Here is a 24,902-nt window from a genome sequence, read left to right as displayed (position 1 = left end):
ACTTTCTTCTCTTCCCCATCCATCTCCAGAGACTTCAATTGACCTTGATTTCTCGGAATCTATCCTTTTCCTTTTCCCTCCTAGCTCACTTTCATCTTTCTTGACGTCGACGTCCCGCTTAACCTCTTTGTGGCCTTGAGCAACACTACATTACGTACATACTTCCTTCGCACAAGAGCACACACCAGTCAACGCGCACATCCGCAATCATGCCGTCCTCTGCGCCTGTCCTACGGCCCAAGAAGGCCCTTCCCGTCAATGCCCATAAGGAGGAGGAGCCGATCAGCTACGACATCAATATCCCTTACGTAGATGTCACCAAGGAGTCTCACCTACGCACCAGATACCCCGAATACCTTCCCACGTGGGACAAAGTGTGGTTCGATCCTCTTCCTCCTTTTGAGTATCAGGACCCTGCCCTTCGCGTGAAGGATAAGTCCAAGCGCAATCTTCTGACACCCGGCACAAAAGTGACGGAGATCCAACCGCGCATTGGTAGCATCGTGGAAGGCGTTCAGCTCAACCAGCTCTCGGATGCCCAGAAAGATGAGCTTGCCCTTTTGGTTGCCGAACGCAAGGTGGTAGCTTTCCCGGACCAGGATCTCATTGACGATGGCCCTGAGGCACAAGAGGCTTTCATGCGTCACTTTGGCAAGCCCAATTATCAGCCCGTCTCTGGCTCAATGCGCGGGCATCCAGGTTTCCATATCATCCATCGCGATGGCAACCGCGAGGAAATCACTCGCTTCCTGTCGCAGCGCACTACTACGACGCTCTGGCACCAGGATGTCAGCTACGAGATCCAGCCCCCGGGCTATGTGATGCTTGGGCTGCTGGAGGGACCTGAAGTAGGTGGTGATACTGTTTTCTCAGCGACCGATATGGCATACAAGTAAGTATCATCCTCAAGCGCAACGAATCAGCGCCGGGCAGGTAGATTCTAATGCATGAATTAGGCGTCTTTCTCCAACTCTCACCTCCTGGTTGGACACGCTGCGCGCAACCCACTCATCGGCAAAAATGATCCAGCATGCACGTCTGACTGGGAGCCTGGTACGCAAAGAAGCCGTCGACACCGTCCACCCGCTTGTGCGCGTCCACCCAGTCACCGGCGAGAAATGTCTTTTTGTGAACGGCGAGTTCATCACCAAGATTCAAGGTCTGAAGGAGCCTGAGCAGCGCTGGTTGCTGGACTTCCTCATGCAGCATATCATCACTGGGCACGACTTTCAGGCGCGAGTGAGGTGGCAGCCTCGGACCATAGTGATTTTCGACAATCGCTGCACAACGCGTGAGTTCCTTGTTACCTACCAAAGATAAGCACCCAAAAGCAATACTGACGGATATTTGCAATAGATTCCGCCATTGTCGACTACCTCGATGATGATAACGGCGCCAAACTCCGTCACATCTTCCGTCTGTGCGCATTGGGCGAAAAGCCCATCCCTGTATACGACCAATTCGAGTAAATCCCGACGGCCTCCGCCACCTGTTCGAGGAGCTCTATCCTTGTTCTCAGCACCTCTTAGTTCTCACGGAAGGTCAAGGGTGCTCGACGCCACCGCGATGCCTTGCCAGCAAGAACGTTCCATGCAGCAGGCTCGGAAGATGTTTCCCCGGCTACCCCTCAGACTTTGGGATCCTTGGCGCGTCGCATGTGCCTGATCCTCCCTCCTCCTTCTCATCCTTTCCTCTTCCATCCATCCTCTTCCCGTTTTTCTGCCTGGATTTTTGCTTGGCTGCTTGATTTTGATTGATACCTCGGCCTGGTTCATTAGACTGTTTAATGTGGTTTTTTATTCCCGCTTTTAGTGACCTTAATTTGTGCCCTGTTTAGGCTTCTATGCTCTAGAACTAGTGGGGCCAAACTTGCTTTTTCTTTATTTCTCTTTGATCTAAAATTTTCGTGTCCGAAAGCAATGTTCTTTTATTCTCTGTTATTTGTTCTGAATTTGTTAGCCCGATAGACTTCACTTCTTTGCTTATCTACCAAAATTATTTATTATTATATTTACGCGTCAAAAATATCAAAATAATTTAATTATCAAAATAAAAACAATCTTACGACTAATGAACGCGTAGTTAATAGGTAGTTGAACCAAAACTTAGAAGGTTAGTACAATATGATGTTCGGATGTACCCTGTACACCACTTCACACACATTATATATTACTATTGTATGCAGCCTCATTGAACACACTCACCCCCACCAAACACCAACACCCGGGAAGCGGGGACCAAACACTTTACACAGTAGCAGTAGTAGTAGTAGTAGTAAGTAGCCACTAGTATCTACTCAGCTCTTCAGAATTGTACTACCAGAATGCTGCATCTACTATTGGTGTATTATTATTAGGAGTACTAGGAATTAAACATGTTAAGGTATCAGTGAAGCATCAAAAAATGAAAAAAATTGGGCTCGAGTCAGGAAACTACTAAAGGAACAACCGCCGATCAGTAATTTAGTACCGTGACTAGTAGAAGCAGTAAACTGTCTTCATGTTCGTACTAGTACTTAAGTTACTAGTGTTCATCGGCGAAATCTAAGTTAGGAAAATGGTCGTGCTAGTACGACTACTACTACTACTACTACTAGTGGTGATACTAAATAAATACCTCGAAATGGGCAGATGAATTAAAGTCGGTTATATATATATATATATATATATTTGGTAAATAAGTAATTTACTAGTAGTAGTACGGTTGTTCCACACCATAATGAAGATGCAGGTAAATAAAAGTCATGATCATCATCTTACATTGATTACATTGATTAATACCCAGTTATAGGACAAGTAGTACACCTTTAATCATATCCAAAAAATGGACAGCAAAGAGGGTAAAAGGAAGGAAGATGGCTTTGAAAATGATATAATATATGATGGAATTATCTTGGCACTTCACTTTACTTCCGTTCACTTCTCTTCACTTGATTCGACGCGACATGACTCTCTGGATGCTGCATGCATGCAAGTAATTGAAAATAATAAAGAAAATAAAAAGAAAGATAATACATGAAACTCCAGCGCCCAGGACTAGAACAGAACAGAACAATAAATAATCGAAGTGGGTTTGGGTTGCATTGCTATACGTGAAGGAGGGGGGCGGGGAAGCGATGAAATTGGGGAACCAGTGGGACGGTTAAATCACCGCAGAATATCATCGATTCTCGTCCTCAATTCTTGTGCCAGCTGGACTTGTTCCGGAGTGATACCACCCTGCTGGAGGAGAAGGAGGGTTTCAAGGATGCGCTCAGCGACGAGGTCGCTTCCGAAGACGACGCCGCCGAGACGGACCGTGTCGTGAAACCAGTGCTCAATCAGGTAGAGAAGATCCTTGGCGATGTACTTCTTGTTGGAACCTTGGAAGGGAGCTTCATCGGTGTAGTACATGGATTCGAGGACTGCGTAGAGAGTCTCGTGGGCGACGCCAAGATCGAGGAAGAGATCAATGACCCATGTTGCAGGACCGACACCACGCTGGTGTTCGAGGGCGTAGCGCTCGAGCATGGGTAGGAGAATGGGGATCGGGAACACAGACTCGGACATGCGCAGACGGCTGCCCAAACTGCGGACCTTGTCGATTACAGCCTCGTAAGGGATGGGCTCACCCCGTTCAAGGACCTCATCATGCAGGTCTTGAAGGAGGTGTTGCCAGGTCGATCGGATATCGGCTGGGTTACGGTGGTCGGCCAGGAAAAATATCTGGAGACAGATGTCATAGTAGCTTGCAGGGTCGGCGTATTGGTTGAAGAGCTGCAGGAAAATGTTAGCCAAGAAGAAAAGAGAAAAGTAAATGACTAGGTGAGGTTGGGCTGATGACGTACAGTGCTAATGTCCTTGATGGGTCCGTCTACATCCTTGAGAACTTCCGCCCGGCGTTCCGGCGCAAGACGTCTGTCGTCCTTTAGGCGTTGCAGGAGATCGTCCTGGATGTTCGCAATGTCAATAAGGTTGGAAGTTTCCTGCACCAGTCGCTGTCGGGCTTGTCGGCTAGTGTCGGGCGTGAATGTGGAGGCGTTGGCCCTGGCTCGGCCCAAGTACTCAATGCGACGGCTGAGAGGAAGGGTGAACGCGCTCTGAGCCAGATCCAGTTGTACCTTGGCTGCCTCAAAGAACCGTTGTGACTGAGCAAAGTACCGCCAAAGCAGATCCGCGTGAGCAAGGTCGTCTGCTGATTTGCGCTCAAGGTAGGTCACAACGAAGGGCGAGTTGGTTTGCAGCAGTCGATCGCTCCAGCCTTGCTCCAGATACCAATCGTACAAACTCGTCAAAAATACTTCATCCGTCGAGTCGGAAACGACACCATAAGCCTCATTTTTGCGCTTGGCGATTATCGTCAATTGTCCATCAACAACGCCGGGATCGTGAGCGGCGAGGCTGTCAACGGCGAGGATAACCTTGAAGATCAGGTCATAACATTGCTTGCGGTAGTAAAAGTAGTCCTTGCGGGTGTCCTATGAGACAAAAGATGTTAAGACTTGGCTAGATTGTAGAATCAGGACGATCGAGTGACCTACCTCCTCAGGTCGCCCATCGACGATCCATGAAAGTGCCATGTTGGCCTTGTCTGAGCGAGCAGCAACATTCAGAGCAAGCTGAATCGCACCTATAGATTCTCATCAGTAAAGTTACATGAAATGGGCCTGGTTGACAAATACCGGCAAAGAACTGGTTAGAAATGTAGCTTTCCACCGCAGAGATCAGGTAATCCATCGGCAAGTTGTCAGAGACCTGCTGGAACAAATGAAGGCTTTCATTGAGCAAATTGCGACCAAGTTCGGAGTTGTAACCGGCTTCGGTAGCTCTCTTCAGAAGCTCCTGGGCCTTGAAGATCACTACATCTTCGGCGCTGCAGAAGCTGCCACAACGGCGTCGGAGAGCGTCGGCCACAGTTTCCACATTAGAACCCTTTGCAATGTTGCGGTTGACGATTCCCTTCACGAGCTCCTTGGCCATGTCATGACCCTTGTTGGTACTGAAGAGCTCCTCAAAGGTAAGCTTCAGGAAGCGCTCCTTCGATTCGGCCGGCAGAGACGCCACAATTTCATCCACTCGCTCGTCGAAAAGAACCAGGACAAACGAGATACCCTCGATCGTGTGGGATACAAGTTGGACCAGAGAATGGAGGGCGCGGTGCTCCGCCTGCAGGGCAGTTTCCTCCTGCTTTGTGGACACCCGCGTCAAAGCTTCGGGGCCGCTCAATCCTTCGATGAAGCTCTTGTTCGATTTGAAAAATTCCTGCAGAGCCAGAAGATCCCTCTGCACCGCCTGCAATTTGGAAGCAGAAACGGAAGATGCGACCGTCTGAGCACCGTTGGGGGCAATGCCGGCCTTCGCAATCTCCTTCTTCCAGATCGACCGCAACAGCCTAGAAATGTAGAGAGCAATGCCTGCATGACGCGGGGACGGAACGACTGCGTCAATAGCGAGCGTGGTGCTATCGGCGACGGCATTCTCATTCATCGTCGGTCGGCCACCGTACTCGATGAAGACCTTGCGTGCGAACTCCAGGACATCGGGGTCATTGATTTGCGTTAGTCGTGAATCAGAGGAGATCTCAACACCCTGACCGCAAGCGACTGCAAGAGCGGTGGCAAGCGTTTCGCTCCGGCCATAGGTGCGAATGAAGTTCTTGACTTCGCCCTCCAATCCCTCGTCGCCGGTACCACCACTACGCACCAACGCCGCGAAGACATCAACAAGACGCCTTCTCCGAATAACGTGGATGCCAGTGTTGGTCAGAATGGCGATCTCAGCCGCCGGATTATCAAACTGCACGGCCAGTTCATTTCCGAATCCTCCAGGAGTGCTCGTGGCTGGGGTAGTAGGAGAGCAGAGACCCACGTCTTCAGCCCTGCTGCCCAAAGAGAGCCAGACAGCAGTTTCACCAGCCTTTCCAGGAATAACGCTCTCCTGAGAACGAGCAACGCGCCCCGAATCCGGAGCCGAAATGAAGAGTGTGTCCGACTTGTTCGTGGAGTCCTTACATGTGAAGCAGAGGAAATAACCTGGAGGGTATCGAACAGTGAATCTGGTAGGCTGCAGGGTGTTGATCGGCACTCTGGCCGTAATTGTGGTTTGAAAACGCGGTTGGTTTTGAAGGCTCGGAGGGAGTTGAGCAGCGGAAGCACCGTCATACGGCGGCGTCTTGACATGATGGGCCTGCATACTTGTAGGTGCGTTGGTGCCGTTCGGTGCAGAAGACCAGGTGAAGGAGCCGGTGGCGCTGAGATAAATGCGATAGCCTGTTGCAGTTGTGGCCATCAGATGGTACCTAGAGGCCTCGGCGGCTGGGATGGGACTGATGGAAACAATGGGAACTTTGGGGTTAAGGGTTTCATTAGACGCAATAATGTGTCCGATATTGGCATAGATATCGAGGGCTGGCTTCGTGATCACCAAAGCAAGGCTGCCATCTGGCTTCATGTGGAAGACGCGAATGGTGGAGGAAGATGATAGCGTGTACAGTAGCTTTCTTGTGTCGTCGATTTCCATCTGCTCCACATTTTCGAATGACTTTTGCGTAAAGCTCAGGCTCGGCGTAAATGCAGATAGACGAGAGCTAGTGTGATTGACCTTGGAGCAACGACCTTGGAACCATTTCTCCTCCTGCTGATAGATGAGTTCGTAAACGTCATTGTCCGAAGTGCCACCGAAGAAGACGCGACCGGTCGAGTCCGAGGAGGCGATGACATGGATATCCAAGCCACGAATGGAAGTTGACATGCCCGTCTGGTATAATGTGACTTGCCGCGCGCCTCCAGCCGTAGTCTCACAACCCATACCAAGCAAAATGACGTCTGCCGTTGTCGATACTACGAGGATGTGCGTGATTGAAGGCAAGAACACACCAGCTCGGGGTTTCGCCAGCTTGACCGTGTTGATGCTGTTCGGTTGGTCCTCAAAACCAACTAACTGAGGGTTAGGATGCGTGTAATCCCAGATGTAGAGTGCATTGTCAATGGCAACCCAGGCGTGGTTCAACTCGGCGAAGAGTCCCATGCTTGTCGACACCTGCGCTCGATTGTATTGGTCGAAGATTTGATCTGGGATGTTGTACATCTTCACTTTCTGAAAGGGAGCCCATGATGGTGACGCGGGTATATCGTAGTCAGACGAGATACCTTCTACAGATGAGTGTTAAACCTGATCCCCCTCGTCAAGACGAGGGCATACTCACGGGAGAGATAGCTATCCAGGTCGGGATAACGGGCTTCTTGAGCGAGAGTGTCGTTAACTGTTCCTGCAGCACGTTCCTCTGTGCTCAACGCCTGGGTCTTGGGCTTGAACGTGGCTGGGGGGAGTCTGGGAAGCGCAACCGGTGAAGCTGCATGTTGCTCCGCGGGGGCCGCGACAGGCTTTGGCGAGAAACTAGGCGCGGCCGCAGCCACGGTGGGTGCAGGAGTCTGAAAGTAAGCACCGGGTAAGGGCTTTTGAGGGGTGAGGGTCGGCGTGAGGTCTGGATAAGACATGATGCCGGTTGAGAAGCCCGTGGGAAGCTTTGGCGATTCGTCGCGCTCCCCGGCGAGGTGAAGATTCGGTCGGCGCAAGGGCGCGAAGAGGACGATCAATTCACGATGGTATCGAGAGGGCGGAGGGAAGAGACGGAGGACGGGAAGGTTTGAGAAAGCAACATCAATGAACAGAGGCGGGAACAGCCGGAGTGGTTGAGGGCGAGTTGTTTCGATCAGACCGAATAATGACAGGCCTGAGCCGTAAAACGAGCAGGAAGAGAAACAAAATTGTGCACGGGCCCGGAGGTGAGGTCCTGCCCAAGCTCTCTCCGCCTTTGCGTTGCTTTTCCTCCGCCCATGATTTCATGCCCGCAACAAACACCGCAAAGCCCATTCAGCATCCATTGTGCCATTGAAGAGTGTTACTGCTATCCTATTCTTCACCATGCTTCCCTCAATGCGTCTCACATCTCGTCTGGGTCTGCGCCTGGTGCGCTGGAACTCCACTGCTGGTCCGACTCTGCCGCCATTGATGACCGCATTGAGAACCGATCTCAAGACTGCCATGCGAGCTAAGGATACACCCAGGTACTTCTAATTTTTACCTGAGGCTCTGAGTGCTATTTGCGCATCAATGCTGACGAAGTACTTCCCAATTATCAGGTTGAATGTCCTTCGCGCTCTCATCTCCGAAACCAACAACGCCGCCAAAACCAACTCGCCCATCCAGACTGACCTCCAACTCTTGTCTCTGATCCGCAAGCGCATTTCTGCTTCGAAGGATGCTGCTAAAGAATTTGAGTCTGAGAACCGCCCGGACTTGAAGGAGACTGAGGATCGACACATTGCGATATTGGAAGAATATGGCGCCCAGGTGAAGACCATGAGCGTGGACGATATCAAGACGATCGTTGCTAAGGAACTTGCCAAGTTGAAGGAGACGGGCAAGAAGGTCGAGGTTGGATTCCTACTCAAGTCTCTCTTCTCCCCTGGAGGAGCCCTGGATGGCAAGCCCGCCGAGAGATCCGAAGTTGCAAGAATTGCCAAAGAAGCGGTCTCTTCCGCGTAAGGGCTGACGAGAAAATGTATAATAACTACCTGTATAATACGCATACCTAGACCAATTGCCTGGTTCCCCCCTCAATGAAATGCATACGACGGATGAAAAGTTAAGAATTGTTCATTAGGCGGGATTTCGGGTCGCTATAAAGTTGCATAGTGAAAACAAGCAGACCTCGCGTGCCTTCATGCCATGGGTCATGTAGGCGTGCTGTGCCAAAACAGAAAGACGAAAGATCCCAGCGCCAGGTTGTATGCCATCCCAAGAATTACCGACCTTATTTATCCATTCCCGTTTGCCCTTCCAGTATTGTTCCGAACTCCATATCCATTCATATCCAGCCGTCCATCGTACTTGCTCGGCGGTAACGCGCAAGTTTCGCGGTCATCTACGAGCGAAGTAAAGTGATCCCTCCGAGTGTGGTCATGAATATACCGAGCCACAGCCAGTTATTCGGGTCACCAACTTTCTCCCTGCTGACCAAGTTCTTTATGCTGAAGCGACCTCCAGTATCCCCCTCGACCTGGCGTTTACTCTTATTGGAGGAGGTTGGATTGAGCGTCTGCGTAGGTAACATCTGTGGCGGTTTGTATATAAGATACATTGGATGCAACGGCGATCCGTCGAAGTTCTTGACGTCAAGGCGTTGGACACCATGGTATGAGTCTACCGAAACAGAAAACGACTATACTTGTCAGTAGCCATCATGTAGTTAACGGGGAGAACCCAAGTACCTCAAAATGCTCGGTTTGGTTGTATCTGGTATAGGTCCCCGTAGAGGACTGACAAGGATCTGATAACAGCTGGCGTCCATCGACAGCGATCGGAGTCAGGTCCACCGATCCATCACTGTTTACGGTATAGGTACCGTGCTGCCATTGCATGATCCCCTTTGGGCAGGAAGGATCCTGGGCTATTAATTGATCATGACACGTCAGAATCGGGGAAATGCACGCGATATCATAGTTCTGGGGATTCTGGGACTAACGATTGGCAATGGCACGATAGTAGGCTTCTTCATAATGTCCATCGGCGTTGAACGAGTACGAGATACCAGTGAGATTGGGTTCGAGGAATTTATCATTGATAGGATCGTAAAAGCCCTGTAAATATCGAACATTTAACGGTTAGCGAACAGGTAGAACTGGCCTATCGAAATTGGTAAACAATCAACACGGCGCAAAACATACCGGACCTGTCACAACTTGGCGGGACTTGGTTGTCCATGTTCCTTCGAGATCAGATGCGCTGTGGCTGCTGGCCCCAACAGCGGTTAATAGAAGGCCAAATAAGAAGCACGTTGCCATCATGTTGTGATCATACCCACGAGAAGAGATTCAAGACAGAAGAAAGGGAGAGGCAGATTGTAAGTAGAGAGCGAGAGGAATGCGTTGAAAGGCGCAACGCAGGCGGCCCTTGAAGGGTGGAGTACACAAGAGCTCCCCCCGGTACGTGCCACTGGCCCTGCCGATCAAACAAATGAACCGCCATGCAAATCATCCGCCAAAACATGTTCGCCTGCCAAGCCACGCCGCTTCGGCTACCAGACTAACTAGGTGAAGCACCTTGGGCAGACCGCGTAGACAAAACATTGGTCGTTGGTCTGCGCGTACACCGCGTTCTCATTGTGCAAGCAAGGACCAAGATGATGGCTGGGTTGCAAGTCGCAAAGAGGGACCTTCGCCGGAGGATGCGGGATGCTCTCCAGCAGATCCCCGCCGACTCCATTGCCAATCAATGTCAGGGATCTCGATTCGCTTCTGCCCAATATGATCGCGGCATGTGCTAACCTCCCACAGCCAGGATCGCTACGAATCAATTACTTGCTCTCCAGGAATATCGGGATGCGAAGAGGATCGGGGTCTATCTGTCCATGCCAGCCGGTGAACTCTCTACAACTGCGATAGTGCAGGATGCCCTGGCCAATGGCAAAGAAGTCTTCGTACCTTACATACATAATCTCGAGTTGTCGTCACAGCCAAAGACATCAGTCATGGATATGTTGCTGCTTGAGTCGATGGATGAGTTCAGATCGCTCGAGCCGGACAAGTGGGGAATTCCATCGCTTTCGCAAGCAAGTGTGCTTAACAAGAGAAACTGCTTCGGGGGCAAGGGAGTCTCACCCCAGCCCGAAGATTCTACGCAAGGACCGTACGGGTTGGATTTGATTGTCATGCCAGGAATGGCGTTTGATGAGGGATTCAGAAGATTAGGCCATGGCAAAGGTTACTATGATCATTTCCTGACAAGGTACTCCAAAGGTCCCGAGAGCACAACAACGGCACCGAAGCTGCCTCTACTAGGTAAGGCATAGTTGTTCCAGATGACAGCAGTCAACCCGAGCATATTCCGACACTAACCCCTCGTATAGTCGCGCTGGCTCTGAAAGAACAAGTGCTGGCTCCGACCGAAAAGATCCCGGTTGCGGATCACGACTGGCTAGTAGACGTCCTCATGGTCGGCGATGACCGGTGCCTCGTGCGCCAACGCTGATAGGATATCCAGAAAAGAAGCGAGCCCTTTCATGTCCATGTTTTCATCTAATGCGACAATAATGTGCAGATAATTGTACTCCAGCGAGAACCCGTAAAAAAGTGTTTAGAAAATGCAAACGATATCGTATCACGGCACGAAGTCGGAGATGAATGATTAATTTTCCCTTTCCTGGCTTCCGAAATCCTTAAACGCCCCTTTAAATTCACTGCACGGCCTGAATAAGAGACACGTTATCGCCCTTGAGCAGTATTTGGCCTAGGTTGTTCAAAATTGGTATCAGCATTGCAGCATCGAAGGGGAGGAGACAACAGCTAGACTGCCGCATACCTAGAGGTCTCCGCTTCTCTTCCTCGGACTTTGTAGCCATGCGAACCTCCACTGCATCGTCAATGACGAGGTTCATGAACTCGTCAAAACCCTACACGAGTCGATTAGTCGAAAGCCACGCAAAAATGTCGCCAGAACCTATTTACCCTGATCTTTCCCTCTATGCGGAAAGCAAGCTGCTCGTAGAGCCAGATAGAGACTGTAGACCGTTGCTGAAGAAGCTTGAAGATGAAATGAATCGGCGCAAGCAGGGTCTTGCGAGCGGCTCCACCGCCTCCACGACCGGTCATTGTGATGGGTGGATGGAAGGAATGTGCAGGGTATCAAGAGGCGAAGGCAGCGACAGGAGACAACAGACGGGAATACCGTTCGGTTGATCGAGAAAACGACGCGTGGTGGTGGTTGTTAGGCGGGTGGTGCTGAGAGAGAAGGTCGAGAAAGATCGGGAAGGTGGTGAAGCAAGCTTCCATCGTTCTTGCCGCCTCGGGGACGATTGCGGCTCACCAACTTTTCCCTTTGGGTCGATCGTCACCACATCCCACCTCCACTAACCAGTCACTTACCCCCCGATTCCTCTCTCTCCGCCACTGTGCTGAAGGTTTAGCGCTGATTCCATCGAGGTGGCTTGTTCTTTAATGTTTGTTTAATGACTGTTCATGATCGCACTGCATAGGTGTTGAGCCTCCCGGCCTGGCTGAACCCCTCTTCTCCCATTCCCAACTCGAACAATCCCAAAACATCCCACTCCTCGTCCAAGATGGCCAGCAAGGAGGGGACCGCAGGGCAGTCCTTTGGTGCTGTCCTCGCGGCAGTCACGACTATGTCAGGAAATGTCTCGCGATCGGAGAAAGAACACGCCCATGAGTTCCTGGAGAAGTTCCAAAAATCAGTCCGTTCATCCCTACCCCTCATTCTTCCTCCTCAGGGCCGATTGTTCCACGCCGCCCATAACATTGCATGCTAATCATGATTCGGCTTCTATCTAGGTTGAAGCATGGACTATTACCCACGAAATGCTACAGTCCCCCGATGTCCCTGTCGAGGCCAAGTTGTTCGCAGCGACCACGTTGAAAGGAAAGGTGAAGCGATCCCATCGCCTACATGACGCGGTACTGGCATCCCGTACTGACAGTCCCAGATTATCTTCGACCTCGACCAGCTACCCGCGGAATCGATACTCGCCCTCCGAGACTCCGTTCTGAACCTGCTTGTGGCTTATGCTGCAGGCCCTCGGCCGATCCAGACACAGCTTTGCGTCTGTCTGGCGAGCCTGGCCATCCAAATGCTGGACTGGAAGGACGTCCTACCCACAGTTGGCGCGGCTTTGGGTAGCAGCGCGGGGGATTGTGTGTTGGAGTTTCTCAAGATTCTCCCGGAAGAAGTGACCGAGGGTCGTAAAATCAATCTCAGTGTATGTTCGGCGGCATCAGCACCTCACCTGTTTACAATCCGTTCCTACGCGATAGGCGACGACCTTTCATACCGCGGCAAACGAGACTCTAACCTGCTGGCTTGACTTAGGAAGAGGACCTTGATTCCAGGACGAAAGAACTGTTGGAAGACAACGCCGAACAGGTCATGCACCTTCTGATTCAATATGCTCAGTCATCCCGTATGTGCCCAGCCTTCGAGCCAGCTTCATTATATGTTGATATGCTGATTATGGCTCTGGTTTAGCTACCGCGTCTACTAACCCCCGTCTCCTCGACTGTATCACCTCATGGATGCGCGAGATCCCGGCGTCGAAGATTGTTGACTCACCCTTGATGGATGTGATTCTCAAGGCTCTTGATGACGACCGATCATTCGAGTCCGCGGTAGACAGCATGTGCACCTTGTATAGAGACACTCGGGAGGTCGATGATTCACTGCCCATCATCCAGGCCCTGTATCCGCGATTAATGTCCCTGCGCCCGAAGATTGCCGAATTCGCCGAAGCGGAAGACACAGATGCTTACAGGGGTATCACGAGGCTGTTTGCCGAAGCTGGCGAGGCCTGGGTGGTTCTGATGGCACGCCTGCCGACTGACTTCCGCGGGCTGGTCGAAGCGGTCCTAGAATGTTGCGCTCGCGACTGGGAGCGGGACGCAATTTCCCTTACTTTCGTCTTCTGGTACGAGTTGAAGCAATATGTTACTTTGGAGCGATATGCGGATGCACGGACTGGCTTTAGTGATATCTTCTCTAGCCTCGTGGATATCATGGTCAAGCACCTCGAGTACCCGCGGCCGGAGGAGGGTGAGACGGACCTTTTCGGTGGCGATCGGGAGCAGGAAGAGAAATTCCGGCATTTCCGGCACGCTATGGGAGATGTGCTCAAGGATTGCTGTGCGGTCATTGGGGTCAATGAGTGCTTGACCAAGGCTTATCAGCTGATCCAACAATGGGTCTCCAAATATGCCTCCCAGTCCAGCGACGACCATGTTCCCAACTGGCAAGAGCTCGAAGCGCCCCTGTTTAGTTTGCGCGCCATGGGCCGTATGGTCGATCCTGAGGAGAATGTTGTCCTAACACAGGTCATTCCCCTCATCGTGCAGATTCCGAACCAAGAAAAAGTGCGGTTCCAGGCTATCATGGCGTTAGCGCGTTACACCGAGTGGACTGCACAGCATCCCGAGACATTGGAGGCGCAACTAAACTATGTCATTTCTGGCTTCCAGCACAGCTCTCCGGAGGTGGTTCAGGCTGCAGCCTTGGCCTTCAAGTTCTTGGGCACGGACTGCCAGAAGTTGCTTGGAGGTCACATTGCCCAACTACACTCGTTCTACGAATCGGTCCTTGACAAGCTGAAACCGGCCAGTCAGGAAGAGATAACTGAGGGTGTCGCGGCTGTGGTTGCAGTGCAGCCACTGGAGAAGATCTACGAGACGATGAAGTTGTTCTGTGATCCCATTATGGCACGCATCATGAACTTAGCGAACAACGCTAAAGATGAAGAGGGCCAGCGGGCTGTTGCTGGTAGGTATACTTCAAAATGAAAAGGCACTCTGCATACTAACTGCATGGTAGATCACCTTCAGTTGATTACGATCTTCATCCTGGTCGTGAACCCATACGTCTCACCCCGGGAAGAGAACCCCGCAGTCAAGTATTGCGGCGAAATCTTGCCAATCATGACGACAATCGTGATGAACTTTACCTCGTCCACGCCGATTTTAGAGCGCGTCTGCCGTTGCTGGAGAAACATGATTATCTCCTACCGCACGGCTATGACTCCGCTCCTACCCACGCTAGCGCAGAGTCTTGCAAGCGGATTCGAGGCATCACGAGAAGGATGCTTCCTGTGGGCCACTGACGCTGTCGTGCGCGAGTTCTCCGAGGGTGCTGAATTTGTCGATCCCTCCACCAGCCATGCTGTCTTCCAGTTTTACGAGCAGCAAGCGGTCGCATTCCTGCGGACCTTGAATGATCTACCCCCCGAGAATCTCCCAGATGGTAGGTGCTCCCCCAGCTGGAAATTGGCTGCTCGTTGCGCCTCAAGCTAATCAGGTACAACCAGTTATCGAGGATTTCTATCGTTTGTCTTCCGATGCCGTCCGGTATTACCCCAAGGAGTGTGTCACTTCATCGCTGTCCGTGCCGATCTTCTCCGCCGCACTCAGCGCTCTCACCCTCCAGCAGATTGACCCACTCATGGCCACCCTTCATTATTACCACGACCTCTTTAGCTTCGCTTTCGATAAGCCGACGGTTTCCGAATTCACCACTTCAGATGGGAGCTCCTACACCAACCCGCCCGAAATCCGCGAGGCCGTCAAGCAGCTGATTGCGTCGCAAGGCCAGCTACTAACGCAGCATATCCTGACGGGTATGATGTTCTCGTTCCCGGGAGAGTGCTTCCCCGACGCATCCAGCGTGATGATGATGCTGTTCGAACTTATGCCCGAAGAGGCAGGAACCTGGCTTCAGGCCACGCTGCAGATGCTTCCCGCCGGCACCATGAAGCCGGGTGAGGCGGAGAGGTTGCTGAAGGGCATCTTCGACAAGGTCCACTCGGGTGAGGTGCGGAAGATCCGGGTCCTTCTTCAAGGTATGGTGAAACTAGCATTTTCTCGCAAGCTTTACATTGGCTGACAAGCACGCATAGACTTCACCAACTCATACCGGCGACGGAACGTGGCACCTAGAGAAGGGCTGGGCCGGCTGGAGGCGACCCGGTTCCGGTTTAGCGGATAGATTGTACCATGGGAGAATGGAGGCCAGGACTGAGCAAGTCAGGAACCGCTCAGCGCAAAGGATGCTGGGAGAAAGATTCTCATCAGCTGCCGACGACGCTCAGCCCTTGGAAGGCGGCAATAGTCCTTGGAAGATTAGCGCACATCATGCGACCCGGCCGAAGATCATCAAGCGCTCGCACGCGTTGAGAATCAAGTTAAAAAATATTTGCCCAATCATGTATTCCTTTATGCCCTCCGTTCCCTCTCTTCTCCCTGCCGCGCCCACCCATTATCTCTCAGCATCACCCGTATACGACATGATGCGGTTGTTTCAGAATCCGAGGCACTCTTGCCTGAGGGAGGGCGATCCCGCGCATGAGACCAGCGGGGTCCCTCCTGCGCATCGGAGGGTGGAGATTCAAGCCCGCTCGCATGATTTCTTGCTTGCCACTACCCTTACTACCCCTGAACACCCGCCCTGTAAATCGAAAGTACTCTTTAAGTGTAGCAATTTAGACCAATGCTTCCCGGCAACCGCGGCCCCTATGAGTATTCCAGTGCGTATCTCCGTATATCATGTCTTGGAAGTCATGTACAGTAGGATCTCAAACCTGTAAACCGGTATGCATGTGGAGTAGCCTGTAAGATAACAAACCCTCAGGAGCCAATAATTTACTATCATGTCTCCAGCATACCTTACTACCAATATTACAATCATCATCATTATCATCATCATCATATCATATGACATGCAGAGATTTTCATCCTGAGAACCGAAGTTTCCTTCACGAAAAGCCCCGAGATAGTACTAAAATAGGATACCCACACACACACATACGCACACACAAGGACACACGCGCGCTGCCGCGCTACAATGTTTAGTACCGGGCAACTCCACCCAGCACCTAAGCAACTGATATACACCAGCACTCAACAAATATATACTAGTTAGGTAGTAGAAAAGGGAGACCCATACCGTAGATCCTTATGTTCACAGCACAAACAAGTCCAAAACACACATGGGGAAAAAAAAAAAAAAAAGAAAGAAAGAAAGAAGCATGAGTATAGCCGAGAGATGATCGCCATCCATCCGACCCATTTGTTTCAGAACTGTTATCAATCAGCCAATGGATATCTACAATCCACAATCCATATGTATACTATATAAAACACCCGGAGATAAAAATTTGCTTTATTTTCAGCTGATCATCTCGGGCGAAGAGATAAGTAAAAAAATAAATAAATAAATAAATAAAAGATTTTTCTTGGTTTGTTTATTTGGCCCCATGTTGGGGGGTTGGGTGGCCAGTTATACATACGTATTGCGGTATCCACCCGGTTGAGATTTGAGATGGCGGGGTTCGGTGTTGATGATCTGAATATGGGTCCTTGATTGATTGATTGATTGATTGATTATCTAGAGTTACGGAAGTTGGTTTCACGGTAGGGTGGGGATTAAGGTACCATCGCCCTTAGGTAACAATTTAGGAGGTGTTCGGGGGAGGGTCAGTGATGTATGTACAGTAGCTACTACTTAGCTAGCTTATGATGTTGGGGCTCGCTTGTTATGTACTATTTGGGTAGGCATTGGGGGGGGGATCAGAGATTAGTGGTTGGTGGATAGGAGATGGGGAAGGAGCGGTCAGCTACATGGATACTACTACTCCTACTCCTACTCCTACTACTTAGTTACTTGGTTGGTTGGTTTAGATCATAGATGGGTGTGAGTGAGTGTGTGCGTATGTGTGTGTGGTCCCGGTGTGTTGATCAGGTGGTTGTTTCTTGGTACACTGTAGGTCATATCTACTTACTTTGGTTAGGCACGGTAGGGGACCATACTTGACGTTGTCGATCTTGTTGATTTTACTCCATGTCCGAGAAGTGGCTGGTCGATGTTGATGATACTATTGGTTTTGTTGTTGGAGAGAGGGTTCCGATGTAGGATGGCAGGTATCCCGCTATGTGAAGGTTCCGGTGGTAGTCCTGATCACGCCATGGAGTGAGTTGTTCTTGCTTACATTCGGGGATGCCTTCTTCCTCTGTTGCTGCTGTAATGGATGGCCGCTTATTGGTGGTAGGAGGAGTAGTAGTAGTAATAGGAGTAGTAGCATGTGCGCGGTGTACTCCGCAGGGCAGACAGGCAACCTGCGGCTAGTTGGCGGTATACTGGCATAGGACAGGGGTGATGGTGTGTGAGGAAAAGAAAATGCGCGCGGCAATGGCGAGAGAGAGATTTTATTGATCCAATGGAAGGAGAGGCATTCAATTATTATACTCCAGGTCATTGGGCCGTGATCTCATGAAGCTTTGGGGGGCTGAACCCATGATGTCAAAGATATATTTCTCGGCCGGTGGATCCTGTTAGTACTAAGCACTTTGTGGAATATGTACCCACCTGGATTATTTACAGGCATAATCCAGGGTCGTGTTTAGACGCGTGCTCGGGGATCTAGATCCGATTTTCGGACGAGAACAAGTATTTTTTGTTGGGGATAATTGCTTTTTTTGTTGTTCCTCTCGGGTTGTCAGCGATACTTGCTTCTTCGGGATGGTGAGGTGGTGCGGAAACATCAGCACCGGTATCGCTGCTGTAGTGCAATTCTATATTGGGGATCACTCCACTAGGACTCTCTCGGTTTCGGCTCAGGTAGATCCCTTGGCATCTTTGGCGCAGGAACAGGTCTGAGTCAAGACTTCGTAGCCAGATGGCGGCTCAGCCACTTGGAGTAGCCGATCATCATAGCTATACGGGCCACAATGCACTCTGGTGATCGTTATTCCAGTGCTAAATTAGCACGGTTGCTATTATTGTGGCAAATGTGGCTGTGTGGTTTGTTTAGGTTGTGGTTTACTCATTCCATGCTATCTATGGCCGGGAGGGTACCGGTGCGCTGGTACCGCATCGGAGACTTCCGTGCTGGCGGAATGCGTAAGGGGGAGCCGATATGGCATAAGGCATCTGTCATAGAATCAAATCAGTCAATGTTCTTATCATATCAGTATCTTAAGTTTACGTTCCTGGACCAACGATCCTTCTCCGCGGTCATTGATCCGGGGAGAAGGTACGGAGCACGCCATCCGCCGAGTGTCAGGAGACTCTCGTCTGACGACACTTGGACGGCGGCCGTTCGAGAACTCGATGTTTTCTTTTTCTGCAGGCGGCGCATGATGCGTCCATGGGAATACCCTAGGCGGAATAGAGTCTGTAAGCTGCCTTTTTCCGAGAGACTGAAACCACGCTTAATTAGGTAGACACTGCCACTAGGCTGCCTTTTTGGACCCATAGTTCCAAAGCCAAACGAAGCTGGTTGGGCTGAAAAGATGGGTCAGGAAAAGGGAAACGGAGATCAAACCTGCCAATCAAGGTACCAATTGAGTCTAATGTACCAAAGGATAGACGAGAAGGAGCAGCAGGTCGTGCGTCACGGCTGCTCCTGATTGACCGTCGCAACTGCACGGTTGTATCATGTATGTCTATGCGTTGATGACGCTTCGAACTCGATCGTGCCCACCCAGAGCCTGCAAGTCCCTTTTTTTCTCCGCACTGCAAAGTTTCAGTTGACAGTGACACTGACACATGAACCGTGATGATTGGCCGGGGACAATCCCTTACGAATCGGGAATTAGAGGCATGGAGGATCGCCCGATTGCCTCTGCCGCGAACAAGGCCATCCAGTATGATGCTCACCATTCATTCATCTTCCGGGGGGAAGTAACCGCTGCTGCCGCAATGCATAATCGCCTGCACCGTTTTGGCCTGGGCTGCATCAACTGGGGAAGGGGTGGAGCGTGTTCGTCTGGTCCTTTCATTTCGCTTTGGATTTTATTTCTCCGGGTTGGCATTATTTCCTAGTAGCTGATCAATTCATTTTTTCTTGGGACCACTAGTGTCAGGGACTATGTAATCCGTAGGGTGATTTTCCACATCAATATCACCTGCGATGTGATGAGAATGCCTAGGAATTGGGCTTCTCGGACGAGTGGTATAACGGGGATAAATTTTGATAGTAGGAACTACTAGTAGTATAGACGGAACATGCTCAAAGAAGTGCAGGATGGCACGGGACGCCCAGGATGCAGGCAGAGAGGGGAAAGACAGCCTGACCGTGGTCAGTTTCTGGTTCTAGGTGGCTTCTGCGAGTGTTCGGTGCAGAACCAATGATATTGAATCCAGTACCTTAAGTTCTTGGAAGCCAATGAAGATGGATTCTGGCTGGTTTTTCCATCGCTGTCCCGCCCGCCTCCCCTCCCTTACCTACTACCCTTCCGGCCATTCTCTTCTCAGCAAAAGATGACCAAGACCCAGTTAGCCTTTCAATTTGCTTCTTTTTCCGAGAGGTCGTATTTTCGATTTTCGCGTTTCTTTTTCGTCTCAAATCCGGGAACCACTTGCGCGGCTGTGAGTGGAGTGGGATTCTGTGGCGATTACTTACTCTCACCGGGTGGAGTGACCATACAAAAAGGAGGTGAAGGAGCAGGAGCTGAGGGGAGGAGAGAGAGAGAGATGGAAGAGAGGAGAAAAAAAAAAGAATAAATACAAGAAATTCCCTATACAAGTTGGGAAAGGTGCAGGAAAATTGACAATCAAGCGGTACATCCATAATCATTTTTGACTTGAAGCTCTAAAAAGCATCGGCTGCCCCACCTCCGAACGAGCAACCAGAATATTAAGGGACCTCCATTCCCGGTGTCTCTGGTTCCTTTTGCTCCTCCCCGGTGTTCCTCTCTTTGACTTTGGCGGTGACTTCTTCTCTTCTCTTTTTCCTTGGATCTCAGACTCTTCGTCTCTTGGTTCCACCATTCAGCATTCAGCATCCATTGTGCAACCCTCGTGTGCTTGCAAGTCTGGCAGTTGGGGTTTTGTGTCGGGGGGCCCTTGCTCACTCGGCCCTTTTCCCCTCTTCCATCGGTTTCCCCCCCATCACCAGTCACATCGTACGACCTTTCTCCTCCGACCTGCTGTCTCCTTCATACCTACATCAAATCAATCTCTGGCATACAGAGAATTTGTCTTTCCATCTAAACCTTCCTTAAATTTATCCCAGGACTTGTTCCTTTGCTATCGGAGGTCCCCCCAACCCATCGGGAATCGCTGACTCTTCCCGCCCGCCGAGTTTTCCCCACGGGGTTCCCCGTGCGTCACAAATCGGCCCAGAAAGCGGCGACCGTCCACCGTTTACGAGACAACATCCTGCCCGCTTCCTTTTTGCCTTATGCCAGTATACAATCGGGCTCACGTTTTGTTCTGAGCCCTCCGGACCGGCATCCGTCTGCCGATGAGAAGCAGTCCATCTCAGGTCTGATGAACGTTGCTCTTCCAAGCAACATCTTTGCGGGTGATCTTCGGGGTGTCGGCTAAGGCGCACGCAACAATCCCACTCGTGGTATCAAGGAAAGAAAAACACAAGGTTTTGAAACAATTAATGATTATTGCCTCCATCTTCCGGCCAAGATGACCATGGCTCTCGCTGCAATGACCCCGCTGGGTTCGGGGCCGAAACGCGATCATACATCGAGCACAGAGATCGACATGATGACGGAAGCTGATGCGTTCCATGCGGCTCTTAATGGACCCCCACGCAAGAGGAAAAGAACTCGAAAGGTTCAGACGGATCGCAAGTTTGAATGCACGTTTGAGGGGTGCGGCAAGAGTTACTCGCGAGCGGAGCATTTGTACCGCCACCAACTGAACCGTACGCATGCAATCCTTCCAAGAGCTTGTGAGCAAGTACTAACTCAACTGGCTGTCGGTCTAGATACCCCCAAGCAGATTTATCGATGCGATTTTCCCGATTGCTACCGCTCCTTCGTGCGACAAGACCTATGTATCCGTCATAGAGAACGCCACACCACCCAGGGATCGCAGCTACAGAAGCGTGATCACTTTGCGCAGACGGCAGCAACCGGCAGCAACCCGAAAAAGCCGCAAGTCCCTCAAGTCATGTCACAGGTGAATGCGAACCACGCGCCTACACTCATTCCGCTACCCTCCAATTACTCGCCCGTGCAAGCCCCCTCGGAGGGTCCTACAATGACAGTGCCTGCGATGAGTGCATCGAATCAGCACGTACACATGCCATCGCCCTCGGGATCTGTGGGCATGGGCCAGGGGTTCAATTATCAGACTCTGGTCTCCCAGCATGCGGTGGACCTGTCTGACCCTACGTTTTCCCGATCGAACAGTTCCAGTAATCATACCCTCAGCTCTCCCCCAGGACCGTCAAGCACAACAACGTTTAGTCCTCCGGAGATCCAGGCGGTGCCTCATACTGCGCTCGGCAGTCACTCTGCCGGCAAATCTTCGCCCAATTCGGGCGACTTGAGCCACGAGGCTCGGTCTCATCACTCCGTCCCCGAAACAACCTCCATAACACACGATATCGACGGCCCTTCGTTGGCTCATCCCACCACCTATTCAGGCCTACAACTCCCTCCCGGGGGATACACAGATATATCGATGGCTCCAGCGACGTCGGCTTCGACGGCTCTGGACAACGGAACACTAGAGTCGATGTCAGAGATGATGACATCCGGTCCATCAGTGGGAGATGCCGGCTTCGACGCGCTGGCTTCTTGTGTCTACCCGGTGTTTGGCGGCGAAGCCCATAACCGTTCACCCTTCGCCATGGCAGATGATTTCACAGCGTGGCTGTTCAACGATCCCGTGACAGGCTCTCCGTCCATGGGGTATCCTGCCCCAACCAACGTGGTGCCAAATTACTTGGATGCTGTCCAACTACAGAACCAGTTCTTCATGAGTGATCCTGCCTATGGCAGCTTTCTCAGTGGTGTGATTCCGCATCATCCTATGAGTGTTACAAGCATTCTGGACCCGGGATCGCCGCGCGCCATCATGTCAGAGGAGAAGAGACAAGAACTTCTGGCCCTCATGAGCTCGAGGTTCAATGAGGCCTTCTACGCAGTGTCTGCTAAGCGCAAGGATGCTCTAATGGACGGCGACATTGACGACGACGACCATGTGCTGAGTCTACGCATGATGCAGATGTACATCGGCTCGTATTGGTACCACTTCCACTCTCAGTTGCCCATTCTACATCGTCCGACCTTCGAGGCAGACAAAGCGCCTAATCTTCTTCTGCTCGCAGTGATGGCCATTGGCGCATCCACGCTGGATGGAATCCACGGGTCGGAAGTAACTGAGGCAGCAGCGGAGCTGGCGAACTTTATCGCCTGGCATCTGCGAACAGAGCTTTTCATGGATGCAGACTTTCGCCCGCCAGCTAAGCTGTGGATCTTCCAAGCACTCCTGCTGCTGGAGGTCTACGAAAAGATGTACTCCACGCGTGCGCTCCATGAGCGGGCACACATCCACCACGACACCACACTCACACTGATGCGGCGAGGTAGCTCATTGATTGGCCGCTCTGCATTAGACTCTCCTGCAAGCTTCCGAGACGACCGGCAGGCCCGGTCAGCTTCTGGATCCACAATGGCGCCAGACTTTGTGGCTGAAGAGTCATGGACTCACTGGATCAAGGCGGAGGCCACGAGACGAGTGGCTTTTGCGGCTTTTGTTCTGGACTCTACCCACGCCACTATGTTCGGGCACTCGGCTAAGATGGTGGCTCACGAGCTTCGGTTACCATTGCCCTGCGATGAGGCGCTGTGGTCTGCGACTAGCGCCTCTGAGGTAGCCCGCGTGCAATCGAGCCTGCACGCTAATGGTGTCAAGCCTGTCATGTTCTTGGACGGCCTTAAGAAGACGCTTAACGGACAGCGGGTCCGGACAAATGCTTTTGGACGAACCATCCTCATGGCTGGTTTGCTGAGCGTCAGCTGGCACATGAACCAACGAGATCTCCAGGTGAGCTCACTGGGTGGGCCACCGGCATTGGGAGGCCGGGACAAATGGCGGTCAGCACTGTTGCGAGCCTTTGACAATTGGCGACGAGACTTTGATGAAGCGTTGGGTCAGTCACCGTCAGGGCCTTTTCATAGTGGATACCGTACCCGACACCCTCTGGACGACGACAACGTCTTCGAGTCGCGCGACGTGCTCCATGGACTGGCGCACATGGCTTCTCACGTTGATATTGTTGACTGCCAGATCTTCGCTGGGGCTAATCGGCTCATGGGACGGTCTATCACCCCCAGAGACTACAAGGCAGCGCGCGAAAAGATGGTTGTCTGGGCCACCAAGGCTACAGCCCGCGACGCCACGTTCTATGCTCTAAAGTTCTTATCGGAGTGCCTCCTGGATGAGAGACGAGCACTGAACGAGGATGGGGAACTGTACTCGGGTCGTGACGACTACCTCTTGAACCGGCCGTGGGTGCTGTATGTTGCGGCTCTCGTGGTCTGGTGCTATGGATTTGCACTCGAAGGGCCCTTTAAGTCTCCTGTCAAGTTGAGCACTCCTGCTGCGCAGCGGCAGGACATGCAGGAATACCTGCGCCGGATGGGCAGTGTTCGTGAGCCCAGCGACTTGGAAGGCATGCAAGGACGCAACCGCTGCCTGGGCTTGTTGTTGGTCCTCCGTGACGGGTTCACCAACACGCGCTGGGAGTTATTGGCTGAAGCTGCCAACCTGCTCACCAGTTGTATCGACAAGCTGAACGGTGCAGCTTCTTGATTGCCAAGAAGTTTACACAACCTTAAAATTCCTTTGTTAATTTCTACATCTTTTCTGTGTATATAGCGACTGAGGGGGGCTTTTGTTATTCTGTACATGGTTGTACTTGTGTTTCGATAAGCACCTGCTGCCTTATTTGCTGTATTCTTCTGCGTGGCTTATGTTGTTGGCTGTCTGAATACTTTGCGCATGTGTTATGACTCGGATACCATTGGGCTGGCTAGCGTTGCATGTTTGTATTATTGCAATATTAGTATCTACTGTTTGTATCTTCACAGACGCCAGTCATGGTCCATGATCCATGCTAGTAAAAACTAACTAACTAGTGTAGGCTGATGTTGTCATCGTATCAGACAAAGCGCCGATCGATAGGGGGGTTGTCGTGCCTGAGGTGTCCGGTTACCACAACAACAACCGGGCAAACAGTGCAGCCGGACTCTCCTCCATCCCGCCCGCTCTTCTCCTTTCCCTGTTCCCTCATTCTGCCCTCCTCCTTCATTCCAAACCATACGTGGTACTCCTGCCATTGCCGTTCCGTTTGTTTAGATCGTCATCTACATCCCCCTGTCGCTATCCCTCGCAGCCCGCTGCCGCATACTCACGCAATTACCGCAATCAACACAATAAACAGTCATGGTACGTGGCCGTCTCGCAATTTCGCAATGTCAATTAAAAGCATCATCCCTCGCTAGCGGGAGAAGAATTGTCCGGATGGCATCAGGAACGAGCAGTGCTCTGTATCCCTTGTTTGTTGACTGTCGTGGTGAACCTCGGGGATCGCTCGTGTGGTTGGATCCATTGAATTCCGGCCCC

The 24,902-nt window shown here is 51.4% G+C and overlaps 9 protein-coding genes across 9 annotated transcripts; 5 read left to right on the top strand and 4 right to left on the bottom strand.

Annotated features, from left to right (window-relative positions):
- Positions 1 to 48: 48 nt before the first annotated feature.
- On the top strand, positions 49 to 1,501 carry BO83DRAFT_191682 (TauD/TfdA dioxygenase family protein). Its single transcript, XM_025526555.1, has 3 exons — positions 49 to 892; positions 957 to 1,291; positions 1,357 to 1,501. The coding sequence occupies exons 1-3, from the start codon at positions 210 to 212 to the stop codon at positions 1,467 to 1,469; spliced, it is 1,131 nt and encodes a 376-aa protein (XP_025382237.1). The 5' UTR covers positions 49 to 209; the 3' UTR covers positions 1,470 to 1,501.
- A 1,401-nt stretch (positions 1,502 to 2,902) lies between these two features.
- BO83DRAFT_442118 (putative non-repetitive nucleoporin) lies at positions 2,903 to 7,548 on the bottom strand. Its single transcript, XM_025536384.1, has 5 exons — positions 7,183 to 7,548; positions 4,661 to 7,129; positions 4,520 to 4,608; positions 3,827 to 4,456; positions 2,903 to 3,755 (listed from the first exon to the last, which is right to left on the bottom strand). Exons 1-5 carry the CDS (start codon positions 7,472 to 7,474, stop codon positions 3,147 to 3,149), a joined length of 4,089 nt encoding a protein of 1,362 aa, XP_025382236.1. The 5' UTR covers positions 7,475 to 7,548; the 3' UTR covers positions 2,903 to 3,146.
- Positions 7,549 to 7,825: 277 nt separating this feature from the next.
- Positions 7,826 to 8,615, top strand: BO83DRAFT_349889 (uncharacterized protein). Its single transcript, XM_025528883.1, has 2 exons — positions 7,826 to 8,044; positions 8,120 to 8,615. Exons 1-2 carry the CDS (start codon positions 7,902 to 7,904, stop codon positions 8,523 to 8,525), a joined length of 549 nt encoding a protein of 182 aa, XP_025382235.1. The 5' UTR covers positions 7,826 to 7,901; the 3' UTR covers positions 8,526 to 8,615.
- A 19-nt stretch (positions 8,616 to 8,634) lies between these two features.
- On the bottom strand, positions 8,635 to 9,951 carry BO83DRAFT_412655 (uncharacterized protein). Its single transcript, XM_025534421.1, has 4 exons — positions 9,707 to 9,951; positions 9,505 to 9,619; positions 9,251 to 9,429; positions 8,635 to 9,201 (listed from the first exon to the last, which is right to left on the bottom strand). The coding sequence occupies exons 1-4, from the start codon at positions 9,824 to 9,826 to the stop codon at positions 8,905 to 8,907; spliced, it is 711 nt and encodes a 236-aa protein (XP_025382234.1). The 5' UTR covers positions 9,827 to 9,951; the 3' UTR covers positions 8,635 to 8,904.
- A 54-nt stretch (positions 9,952 to 10,005) lies between these two features.
- Positions 10,006 to 11,157, top strand: BO83DRAFT_191612 (5-formyltetrahydrofolate cyclo-ligase). Its single transcript, XM_025526554.1, has 3 exons — positions 10,006 to 10,255; positions 10,316 to 10,819; positions 10,888 to 11,157. Exons 1-3 carry the CDS (start codon positions 10,162 to 10,164, stop codon positions 11,007 to 11,009), a joined length of 720 nt encoding a protein of 239 aa, XP_025382233.1. The 5' UTR covers positions 10,006 to 10,161; the 3' UTR covers positions 11,010 to 11,157.
- Positions 10,890 to 11,776, bottom strand: BO83DRAFT_383478 (small nuclear ribonucleoprotein E). The gene is made up of 3 exons (XM_025532475.1): positions 11,486 to 11,776; positions 11,340 to 11,430; positions 10,890 to 11,267 (listed from the first exon to the last, which is right to left on the bottom strand). The coding sequence occupies exons 1-3, from the start codon at positions 11,627 to 11,629 to the stop codon at positions 11,215 to 11,217; spliced, it is 288 nt and encodes a 95-aa protein (XP_025382232.1). The 5' UTR covers positions 11,630 to 11,776; the 3' UTR covers positions 10,890 to 11,214.
- A 130-nt stretch (positions 11,777 to 11,906) lies between these two features.
- On the top strand, positions 11,907 to 15,715 carry BO83DRAFT_191596 (nuclear import receptor MTR10). The gene is made up of 8 exons (XM_025526553.1): positions 11,907 to 12,228; positions 12,326 to 12,418; positions 12,478 to 12,750; positions 12,861 to 12,951; positions 13,017 to 14,297; positions 14,349 to 14,774; positions 14,839 to 15,369; positions 15,427 to 15,715. The coding sequence occupies exons 1-8, from the start codon at positions 12,097 to 12,099 to the stop codon at positions 15,513 to 15,515; spliced, it is 2,916 nt and encodes a 971-aa protein (XP_025382231.1). The 5' UTR covers positions 11,907 to 12,096; the 3' UTR covers positions 15,516 to 15,715.
- Positions 15,716 to 18,247: 2,532 nt separating this feature from the next.
- BO83DRAFT_442112 (uncharacterized protein) lies at positions 18,248 to 18,663 on the bottom strand (the record flags this gene model as incomplete). Its single annotated transcript, XM_025536383.1, has 2 exons — positions 18,248 to 18,455; positions 18,511 to 18,663. The coding sequence occupies 2 exons, from the start codon at positions 18,661 to 18,663 to the stop codon at positions 18,363 to 18,365; spliced, it is 246 nt and encodes an 81-aa protein (XP_025382230.1). The 3' UTR covers positions 18,248 to 18,362.
- Positions 18,664 to 20,948: 2,285 nt separating this feature from the next.
- Positions 20,949 to 24,089, top strand: BO83DRAFT_326414 (putative C2H2 finger domain protein; the record flags this gene model as incomplete). Its single annotated transcript, XM_025528038.1, has 2 exons — positions 20,949 to 21,189; positions 21,253 to 24,089. The coding sequence occupies 2 exons, from the start codon at positions 20,949 to 20,951 to the stop codon at positions 24,087 to 24,089; spliced, it is 3,078 nt and encodes a 1,025-aa protein (XP_025382229.1).
- Positions 24,090 to 24,902: the final 813 nt, after the last annotated feature.

This window comes from Aspergillus eucalypticola, assembly GCF_003184535.1.
Source record: "Aspergillus eucalypticola CBS 122712 chromosome Unknown BO83scaffold_46, whole genome shotgun sequence".
NCBI lineage: Eukaryota > Fungi > Ascomycota > Eurotiomycetes > Eurotiales > Aspergillaceae > Aspergillus > Aspergillus eucalypticola.
This window is presented reverse-complemented; position numbering and strand designations above follow the sequence as displayed.

What these genes read in the sequence shown, in the direction of transcription:
- BO83DRAFT_191682 (XM_025526555.1), top strand. Translation starts at nt 210, where the DNA reads ATGCCGTCCTCTGCGCCTGTCCTACGGCCCAAGAAGGCCCTTCCCGTC. An exon ending in GCGACCGATATGGCATACAA is followed by an intron (nt 893 to 956) that starts GTAAGTATCATC and finishes TGCATGAATTAG; the next exon opens with GCGTCTTTCTCCAACTCTCA. An exon ending in CGACAATCGCTGCACAACGC is followed by an intron (nt 1,292 to 1,356) that starts GTGAGTTCCTTG and finishes TATTTGCAATAG; the next exon opens with ATTCCGCCATTGTCGACTAC.
- BO83DRAFT_442118 (XM_025536384.1), bottom strand. Translation starts at nt 7,474, where the DNA reads ATGTCTTATCCAGACCTCACGCCGACCCTCACCCCTCAAAAGCCCTTA. An exon ending in CCTGGATAGCTATCTCTCCC is followed by an intron (nt 7,130 to 7,182) that starts GTGAGTATGCCC and finishes ACTCATCTGTAG; the next exon opens with AAGGTATCTCGTCTGACTAC. An exon ending in TTCTAACCAGTTCTTTGCCG is followed by an intron (nt 4,609 to 4,660) that starts GTATTTGTCAAC and finishes GAGAATCTATAG; the next exon opens with GTGCGATTCAGCTTGCTCTG.
- BO83DRAFT_349889 (XM_025528883.1), top strand. Translation starts at nt 7,902, where the DNA reads ATGCTTCCCTCAATGCGTCTCACATCTCGTCTGGGTCTGCGCCTGGTG. An exon ending in CGAGCTAAGGATACACCCAG is followed by an intron (nt 8,045 to 8,119) that starts GTACTTCTAATT and finishes CCCAATTATCAG; the next exon opens with GTTGAATGTCCTTCGCGCTC.
- BO83DRAFT_412655 (XM_025534421.1), bottom strand. Translation starts at nt 9,826, where the DNA reads ATGATGGCAACGTGCTTCTTATTTGGCCTTCTATTAACCGCTGTTGGG. An exon ending in GCCAAGTTGTGACAGGTCCG is followed by an intron (nt 9,620 to 9,706) that starts GTATGTTTTGCG and finishes CGATATTTACAG; the next exon opens with GGCTTTTACGATCCTATCAA. An exon ending in CTATCGTGCCATTGCCAATC is followed by an intron (nt 9,430 to 9,504) that starts GTTAGTCCCAGA and finishes ATCAATTAATAG; the next exon opens with CCCAGGATCCTTCCTGCCCA.
- BO83DRAFT_191612 (XM_025526554.1), top strand. Translation starts at nt 10,162, where the DNA reads ATGATGGCTGGGTTGCAAGTCGCAAAGAGGGACCTTCGCCGGAGGATG. An exon ending in CGACTCCATTGCCAATCAAT is followed by an intron (nt 10,256 to 10,315) that starts GTCAGGGATCTC and finishes AACCTCCCACAG; the next exon opens with CCAGGATCGCTACGAATCAA. An exon ending in ACCGAAGCTGCCTCTACTAG is followed by an intron (nt 10,820 to 10,887) that starts GTAAGGCATAGT and finishes CCCCTCGTATAG; the next exon opens with TCGCGCTGGCTCTGAAAGAA.
- BO83DRAFT_383478 (XM_025532475.1), bottom strand. Translation starts at nt 11,629, where the DNA reads ATGACCGGTCGTGGAGGCGGTGGAGCCGCTCGCAAGACCCTGCTTGCG. An exon ending in GCATAGAGGGAAAGATCAGG is followed by an intron (nt 11,431 to 11,485) that starts GTAAATAGGTTC and finishes CGACTCGTGTAG; the next exon opens with GGTTTTGACGAGTTCATGAA. An exon ending in AGAGAAGCGGAGACCTCTAG is followed by an intron (nt 11,268 to 11,339) that starts GTATGCGGCAGT and finishes TGAACAACCTAG; the next exon opens with GCCAAATACTGCTCAAGGGC.
- BO83DRAFT_191596 (XM_025526553.1), top strand. Translation starts at nt 12,097, where the DNA reads ATGGCCAGCAAGGAGGGGACCGCAGGGCAGTCCTTTGGTGCTGTCCTC. An exon ending in TGGAGAAGTTCCAAAAATCA is followed by an intron (nt 12,229 to 12,325) that starts GTCCGTTCATCC and finishes GCTTCTATCTAG; the next exon opens with GTTGAAGCATGGACTATTAC. An exon ending in CGACCACGTTGAAAGGAAAG is followed by an intron (nt 12,419 to 12,477) that starts GTGAAGCGATCC and finishes TGACAGTCCCAG; the next exon opens with ATTATCTTCGACCTCGACCA.